Here is an 8894-nt window from a genome sequence, read left to right as displayed (position 1 = left end):
GCAAATGCATCTCACAATCAGTCCTTCCCAGGGGGAAACCACGAAAAAACGCCTCTGAACTAGATTTAAAGCGAGAGAGGGAAATAAAGAAGCTGACGGTGTGTAGGTGGGCAATGTGTTTTATGGCTTTGGCTGGTAGTCACCGCACCAGTGGTGTTAGCGTGGGAGTTCACCACACCAGGAGCTCAGCACGCCGCTGTGATTGCTCAGGGACAAAGCTGCACTGTGCACCCATCTCCTCCCACATTTCCATCTCTCTCTCTTTTCCTCACATCTCACTCTATCCTTCCCTCTCCCACTCTCGCAGTCCGGGCTGCCATTGTCCAGGATATCCCTTGGCTCTTAATGGCTTCCTGGATACATAGAGAGGCCACAGAAAGGCCCTGGGTCGTGTTTGATATCAGTTCAAAACGCACGCATACAGGCACTGGTTCAAGCCTATAGACATGTGCAGAGCCTCATTTCAATGGCATGAAAGGAACTTTTCATCTCAATACATAAATCACATCTAAGGCTTGTGTTTATATGTGCACATGTTAGGACAGGATGATCTGAAGATTTTGGCAACAATTATAGACAATAAAATATGTATGAATATAGTTTACTGTGAGAATTAAAATGTTGTGCTTGTAACCTGAAACATTGTCTCTCTCTCTCTCTCCATACACTGTAATTGTCTATGCAATAAAACTTACAAATGGAAATGTGACAAAACACAAATAAATATAAAATTATTTTATTACAAGAAAGTCACACAGGTTAGTGAGGGACAGACACAGTACCACCATCTCTTCCAGCTCCATTGGTGGTGTCAAGGTTTGATTATCTGAAAACAAACATCCAAAGATGTATAAATGTAAATATATCTGTTCTCCTAATCTCTCTGAAATATCTGATATGCCAGTGCAAAATCCCTATTAAAAACAATGTTTTCCATAGCACTCCTCAAGACAAAGAGAGAGATTATTTGGGATGATGGATGAACACGTATGCACGAACACACAAGTCTGTTAATAACAAACGTTTATTATGATTACATTAGTGCATTTCTGAGAGATTGTCACTCGTGAAAAAGCGTCTAGATTGTCACTGTTAAAAATGAAACTTCCCTGCAAACAACACATGTCTAACACACAAACGCAGTACAAACATTTCAGGTCACTGACCAGAATTATTTAAAATCTTTATAAAAATAAAGTACTATTATTGCTCATGAAGTTCAGGTGAGGAATACAGGCTCGCTTGCATAGGTCTTGTATATTTGCAGAGGACTTTGTTGCAAAACATCAGTCACACAACTGGATTGCATAGATTCTCAATACGAACGATAGGGATGCTGAACATTTTTTTATTTTAAATTAAACCATTCTTTCATTCTGAAGCCTAGACTCCTTAAAACTCTATAATTTAACCATTTACGTTTTTTTAAATATTATTTATATGCCTCTCACCATTGCTTTTGCTTCAAATGACCTCTCTCTTTCTCTTGCTGTCTTTCTTTTTCTATCTCTTTACTTCAACAAGAAGGTAAGGCAGGTACCTGAATAGTACCTTGCTCCTCTGAGTGAAGAACTAGATTTGTACTAACCTACTAGAACCTGACCATCTCCTGAACCCATCTCAGATCATGAGATGCAGGGTAATTCAAACATGTACATCACTTCTGCATAATTTTTCCCTTTAAATAAAGAGAAAGTCTTGACTGTCTGTCAACAGAGATCAGAGTCTAATGTTCATTTAGAGTTCAGAAGGCCCCTATTTCCATGCTCCAGGGCCTGTAGGGTTTCCCCAGGCTGCTGGAGGCAGTCACGGGGCCCAGTGAGCTCGGGGACAGCAGAGGAAATGCGCTCAGCGGGAAGGGAAACGCTGACAGGCTTGAAAGTGATGTCAGGAGGGGTGGAGACAGCTTGGACGCTGAAGGTGGCGTAAGCCCGGGAGGCAGGGAGGTACTGGGTGGCACCCTCAGCAGCCCTGTCTGCCCTGCCTCGGTAATCACCGTGCCAGTCAGCCTGCTGGGGACATGTGGCTCTGTGGATGGGGCAGATGGAGATGAGGAAGATGGTGATGATGAAGTGGAGGATGTAGGGCTGCTGGTGCTGCGTGGGAGTGGCGCCCCCTGCTGTTGTTGAAGGATAAGGTGATGAGCCAGATGGCCGGGGGGAGCGCCGAAAGCAGAGCCCCAGGCCAGGTGCCCCAAACCGGAGTGAGCTTCTCTTTGGGAGGCGTAACTGTTCAGGTGCGAAACCAAACGGATGCGGAGGGGGTCAGTGTTGTCCAGTCCCTCGATGATACTGAGGTAACGGGCCGTCTCTGCCAGACACTCACGGAAACCCAGCCCACGGTAATCCATGGCCAATGCATGAGCATCAAAGTAGCCTGCAGGAGAGAGAGAGAGAGAGAGAGAGAGAGAGAGAGAGAGAGAGAGAGAGAGAGAAAGCTGTTGAGGGATTTTAGCAAATAATGATTTGAGCTTGTGAAAGGAAAGACTATTGTGCCCGAAATGGATCATGCTGGGAGTGGCTGAGAATGAAACCAAATTGCCACTAGATAAACTACAGAGATTAAAAGAAAGTTTACACGTTTGTCCTGTTTCAGTTGTGTGCTTTGAACTGTGGGAATTCACAAGATAACCAAATTTTACATGATCTCTTAATTCAAAGGGTGCATCCAACAACAAACTTTGCAAGATTTGTATTGTTCATGAAAAAGTTTAGAAGTTTTTATAATCCACTGCAATGCTCAACAGGGCATTAGTTAGTGCATCCTTAAATTGTAATGAAAGTTCGATGCAAGTATATTTTGAATGCATTTGAGCCTTCTTGGCTAGGAAAAAATAGCCAAGTACAGTTTATAAGCGTAATATGTGTTATATTCAATCGTAATAATGCTCAATACAAACTATTATGAAGTGGTACGCCAACTTTGCTATGGTTTTTAAAAAGTACCTTTTCCTCCGGCTGCATGCAGCATTTTTAGATGATCGACGGTCATCTGCAAAATCTCCGCTTTTTCCAATTTAGCAGAGCCCTGGGAACGAAAACAGATCGCGGGTTAGATCAATCCACGTTCGACGATAACGGTACACGATGTATGTATATGATGGTGTTTACACATGAGATGCGAGCGAAGTGCAGTGATTGAGACTCACCTGTTTCTCAAACGCGCTGGGCACCAGTCTGCGCAGTTCAGACAGACTGTTATTAATCCGGTCTCTACGGCGTTTCTCGATGATCTGTTGAAAGGGTTGTGAAGGCATTATTACAAAGCAAGAACATTACTATTCTGCATTAAACATCGCTTGTAGATTCCAGGGTTTTTCACGGAGACCCGCACTTACCCCTCTGCGACGTTTTCTCGCTTGTACTTGAGAGGTTGTAGACGGAGACATCGACCCGAGAGGAGAACTCGCGCCGCTTTAAAAACAAAACAAGCACATAAGAAACATTTAAAAGTTGTTTTCTAGTCGTGTCAACATTTAACGTGTTTATCTTACATTTTTCAGTGCACGAATAAACCAAATATTACAGTTACAGGCTTCACAAAAATGAGTCAATAAAAAACTTACGCATTTTCATCGGCGCTCTCTTTCTCCACTTCGATGTTCTCGTCGAGATCGCTGTCCGAGGAGCTAAAGTCGTGATTTCTCTTCATTTTGGGATGCTGTCTTCTGGATCGTATCCTCGGCGTGCGTTTGCGTTTCGTTCGCCCGAAGTTCATCCGTATGAACCGACAAGCTTTCCCACGGTATCATTTCAACTCCACAGCCGGCCAAGAGAGGCGGGGCTAGGCGCTTAGGCAGCCAATCATCGAGATTGAGTGACAGGTCGGTTGACTGAATCGCATTTCGACCCCGCCCGTTACGCTTCACACGTTCAGCAAACGGCCAATAGAATGCTCGTCCGTGAGTGCGGAGCTCCGCCCCTCGGTTCCGCCGGCGCTTGTGTTGTCTGGCCCAGCTGAAGGGCGTGGCTGGCCGGCTGTCAGCACGCGTTAGCCGTGGGAAAGTTTCTAAGGAGAGCGCTGATAACCAATCAGGGGCGACGGCCGTCTCCGGCGCTGGAATGAATGGGGCAATTGGTTGGGGCGACGGGCGGTCTGCGACTGAGCGTGTGAACCTGTAATCTAATACTAACTCATCCGAAGCAGTGCAGTGTGTACGAGGAAGCCACCGAGGCTAAATGCACTTCATGAATCTCCAGCATGTAGTCTGTGTTAAGGGCATTCCCTCAGGCACATGCGATCAAAACGGGCAAGTCAACGTGCATGCGTCGTGTCTTTAACAGGTGGCTAAACATGATGCGCTGCACAGTTGGCGTGTCAGCAGTAGCTACTAGACCCTTCGGCATAATTATTTGATTTCTTACTTAGGGAATTGCACATTTGAATAATTGTAAACACTGAAAATCAACTCGTATGATTTACATTTTCTTTGTGTCAAGTTTTTGCACACAGTTTTAAAGGGAATTTAATTGCTTTTGTGTGTGTGTCAAGGTCGTGAACACAGTTTTCGAAAGTAAATTCAAGTAAATCGTACTGTTTTTCTGGTGTGTATAAATATTATAATAATACACATTTAAATAATAATAATAGTTTTATTATTCGTATTCTTATTATGTAAGCTAGTTTCAGAATATATGCAGTGATGATATCATTATGCCAAAAATATCACAATTTGATTTAAAACATTTTCGTTTACATTCTTTTCAAACCGTTGAAATATCATTACGAATAATAATACACGGAATATTTACTTCACTAAAGGACTAAAGGGTTAAAGCTAAAAGGCGATTGAATCGTGATCAGTTATAGCGCCTACTTCAATCTACACATTCTTATACATAAAAGTTTATATTTCCAGTCCTGATGTTATAAAGGTTTTATTGCATTTTATTGATCAACAATTAGTTATTAATTTTGAAAAAGGGGATCCCACCCACCAAAAATGCAAAGATATTCCCCATCCAGGCACTCACGTAGATATTTTAAAAAGCCTTTTTATATTATATTGTTTAAAAAGCCTTTATTTACAGGGTGTTTTTTAGTAGCCCTGTAAATGAAGGCTTTTTTAAAAATCAAAAGACCTACGTGGCTGGATGTGGAATAATTTTGCCTTTTTTGGGAGGAATCGAGTTTTTCAAATGTGTGAGCACCCTTTCTGGAGCACCCATCGTTTTTGTAGTATTGTGTTTCAAGTACAGATGCGCTCTTGGATCAGTTTTTCGTTGTACAAATATCAGTTATGAATATTTAATAATAAATAATTTGATGCAATTAGTTGCAATTTAAATGAAACACAAAATATGAATATATAGCTATATATATATCAACGCCAATGTTGCACTTCAAATAACTGAAGAAGAATGATGTATCTGATAATCTATGTGGACTAATCCAAAAAACTCTAACACATTGTTCATTAGTTAATAAAAAAGTTCAACAATTTTGCACCTAAATATGCAACCAGCCAAATCAACTTTAACTCAGTTAGTGAGTCTGTAATCTAAATTAAAAGTATTAAATAACCACACATTGACATCAGCATGAGCATTCATGTGTTGACCCATCATCCTCTATGTATGGTGCTCTCTGATAGGCTGCTTATGGATCCTTATCAGCCCGCGCAGATCGTGTTTAATTGTCATCAGTACCGCACGCTTGAATGAGAGGAAGCACTCTGGCCGTTTTCACGTTGTTATTGCTACCAGCCTCAGTTCGGCAGTATGGATGAACTTCCTGGTGTTCGCCTCCGCCAGGGGTGGCAAAGAGAATGGGGTGGACAGAGAGCCGCCGTGTGTTCATACGTGTATGTGTGTGTTTTTGTATGTGCTCGGGGACAGAGGTGGCTCTTTTTTTGTCGCTGTAACTCAAGTTCGCCGAGGTTTCCCACGCTGTTATTTTCTCCTGATGTTGGGCTTTGTTCTTGTGTCCCATCACATGTTGTGATTAGTGCTCTCCTTTGAAGGTGTGGGCCCACGGCACAACAGTATTTCCCCCCACAAAGCATGCCAGAACCACTTCTCATTCCAAGCTTGAGTTTTTTGCTTCTCCGAGTGGGTCTCCATGTCGCTATGTTTTCATTCCCATCCCTTTTTGCCCATGCCAAGAAGCGACGTCTACCCACACAAGAAGGGCAGACGGGGAGCTTAAAGAAGCTTTTTTGAGTGTATGTCTTTCAGTTTGTTTACCAAAGCTAATATATAAGCATCGGTGTGTATATTACACAAGAGGAGACAAAACAGCCTGTGTACTTAAAAACATCAAGGCAGCAAAACAACAAGCATTAGGTCTCATTGGCTATAACTGATGACATGATGAAATCGCTCTTGTGCTCCTGCAGACGGCCTGGCAGTGAGGAGCGCTCCCTCACGCTGTGCTGTGGCGTCCTGTGACTTGTGCAGACAGATGTTCGGTTTCTAAAACAATGTGTTAAACAATCCTGTCCTCCTCAGGAGAAGCAGCAGGGGGACATGTTATTGTTTATAAATAGCTGTGTATTCAATCCACACAGAAGAGGAAGGCCGGCTTTGTTTCTCTCACTGGGAGAGGATGTAGAGCTTATTTCTTTCTGAGATACGTGTGACACCTTGCATTGTGCCGTTTGTGCATGCGTGTGGGTGTGCGTCTGGTGTTTGTGTAGTTCCCCAACTTAAAGCGAGAATCGCAAGGCCTTTCCTCTTCCACGTCTAGCGAAATAACGTATCAGTGCGAAACGCACCGCTGTCGTGTGCGTAATGTGTGTGTTTTTGTCTGCGGAGGAAGTGTTGTAATGATCAGCTGTACTTCTCTATTTGTAGGCCAGCCTCTTAAAAATGCTTTAATAGAGATCTAATATTAAGAAATAAAATATAAATCAAACAAGAATGAATAGTATGTAAAAGGTGATGTAAAATGTGTGGAAGTAAAACAAATATACAGAGAATATATAGAAAGGCAATTCCAGAGAATGTATTTATTACCAATATATTAAATCATCTGATTATACTTGACTAAACTCCTGATGATAGAGTCCAGACATCAGAAAAATATCATGTTTTCTATTTTAAAAGAGAAAAAAACAAAGGGATATGGATATGACAAAACGGACACATGTTTTTGAGAGACAACATGTTTTGTAGGATTTCTGTGAATTGCACTTTTCAAACCAGAAGCAATAATACCCAACAGGGATGGCTCTTATATATAAATAAATATTATATATTTTTTTACATTATGGACGGTTATGCATGTGACGATTCTGTCATGGATGTTACGATTCACTTACCTGGCGATGGAAAACCATGCTTTAAAAACAAAAAAAAATGTGTTGAGTGAGACTTCACATGGGTATTTAAACCACCAAATATTGACATCTGAGCAATCAGTATGGTAAAAGCCATTGGTATGTGGGAACCGAACCCATGGCTTTCTGAGCACTATATTATAATAATTTAGGTGTGATATAAAAGATGTCTGATGGGTTTTATGTTCTTTTGTAATGTAGTTAATATGAAGTTGATATTGGCTCGAACTGTTGTAGTACACGAGAGACGCAGTCGCCCGTAATGAGGTGTTTTGAGTCCTAGGGTGACTCGAGGTGGGTGGTCATACATATGAACACATCAGCCACGGGACTGTGGTCAAGTAGGAAAGGGGGTCTCTGAACTCTCATGCTTTCATCTTCTGCCTTCTGCATAGTTAGCGGTGAGTGTGTGTGTGAGCGCGTGTAAGCAAGAAATAGCAAAGCTTTGACAGGCAGATTGTAAAACGCACCACAGAAAGTTAAAAATACCGGCAATGGCATGTAAACAAACATATAATCCCATAGGGTGGAAAATCACAAATGCATCTATATTATTTCTCTGTAGCTTCTCCTAAACTGCAATGACCTTTATGGGATAGTTTACACAAAAATATACAAATATTGTCATTGTTTATTTACTATCATGTCACTCAAAACCTGCATGTGGAAATGTTTTTGCTGGAAAACAAAATAATATTTTGAGAAATGTCTCAGTGGTTTTGTTTCCGCACAATGAAAGTCAATGGGGGCCGATGCTGTTTGTTTACTAACATTCTTCGAAATATCTTCCTTTGTGTTCTGCAGAAGAAAGAGTCATATTCAGATTGTGAACAACATGAGGGTGAAAAAATGACGACAGAATTTCCATTTCTGGGTGAACTATTCCTTTAAAGAGAAACATCTGCTTATACGATTTCTTTCCTGAGAAAAAAGTATTTTCTAGAGTTTTTCAAAGACATCTCAATAATGTCTCACACTTTGCTCAGAGGTGCCATGATTTGATGAATACCCGGACAGACATATTGAAACAAACTCGCACACACACAAGCACAGCACATCTTACCCGTGTAGCTTGTAATTCGACAAAGCTAGCGATGATCAAAACATGCAAGTAGTTGACCTTTAGCCTGACAAAATGGCGGCATATTGGCCTTTGTGCGGGCAGCCTGGGAGAGCGCCGCCCCGTGACCTGCGTAATGCATGGGGTCAGAGGGCAGCCTGTTTGACAGCAATATTGGTTGGGATCTCTAGGGCCCGTCTGAGCCTGTGAAATCAATCTCTCAGGGCCAGCGGTGGGGCAGCAGACGCATTAAAAAAAAGCCCCACAGGGCGGAACAGCACACAGCCCGACACTGTCTAGAAAGAGAAAGACGCAATTTTTTCTGCATTTTTTATGGTTTCTTTTGCCATTTTGCTAAAAATATTTTTATCAAAGCTAATAGTAATGAATAAACAAATAATGCTAAAAGTATTTGTTATATACTTCTGACCTCTGATAGTTCGTCCATAATTCCTTCATCATTTATGTACCATCATGTCATTCAACGAAGGGCGATTTTCTTTGGTTACCAACATTCTTCAAAATATCTTCTTTTGTGTTCTGCAGAAGACAGTA

The 8894-nt window shown here is 41.7% G+C and overlaps 1 protein-coding gene across 1 annotated transcript; it reads right to left on the bottom strand.

Moving 5' to 3' along the window:
• Positions 1-721: 721 nt before the first annotated feature.
• hey1 (hes-related family bHLH transcription factor with YRPW motif 1) lies at positions 722-3776 on the bottom strand. The gene is made up of 5 exons (XM_079484147.1): positions 3566-3776; positions 3338-3413; positions 3149-3232; positions 2946-3027; positions 722-2376 (listed from the first exon to the last, which is right to left on the bottom strand). The coding sequence occupies exons 1-5, from the start codon at positions 3715-3717 to the stop codon at positions 1745-1747; spliced, it is 1026 nt and encodes a 341-aa protein (XP_079340273.1). The 5' UTR covers positions 3718-3776; the 3' UTR covers positions 722-1744.
• Between the last annotated feature and the right edge of the window lie 5118 nt (positions 3777-8894).

This window comes from Barbatula barbatula (genome assembly GCF_947034865.1).
Source record: "Barbatula barbatula genome assembly, chromosome: 21".
NCBI classification, from domain to species: Eukaryota; Metazoa; Chordata; class Actinopteri; order Cypriniformes; family Nemacheilidae; genus Barbatula; species Barbatula barbatula.
Note: the sequence above shows the minus strand (reverse complement) of the source record. Positions and strands in the feature narration are given on the sequence as shown.

What these genes read in the sequence shown, in the direction of transcription:
- hey1 (XM_079484147.1), bottom strand. Translation starts at nt 3,717, where the DNA reads ATGAACTTCGGGCGAACGAAACGCAAACGCACGCCGAGGATACGATCC. An exon ending in CGAGAAAACGTCGCAGAGGG is followed by an intron (nt 3,233 to 3,337) that starts GTAAGTGCGGGT and finishes CCCTTTCAACAG; the next exon opens with ATCATCGAGAAACGCCGTAG. An exon ending in GCATGCAGCCGGAGGAAAAG is followed by an intron (nt 2,377 to 2,945) that starts GTACTTTTTAAA and finishes TCTCTCCTGCAG; the next exon opens with GCTACTTTGATGCTCATGCA.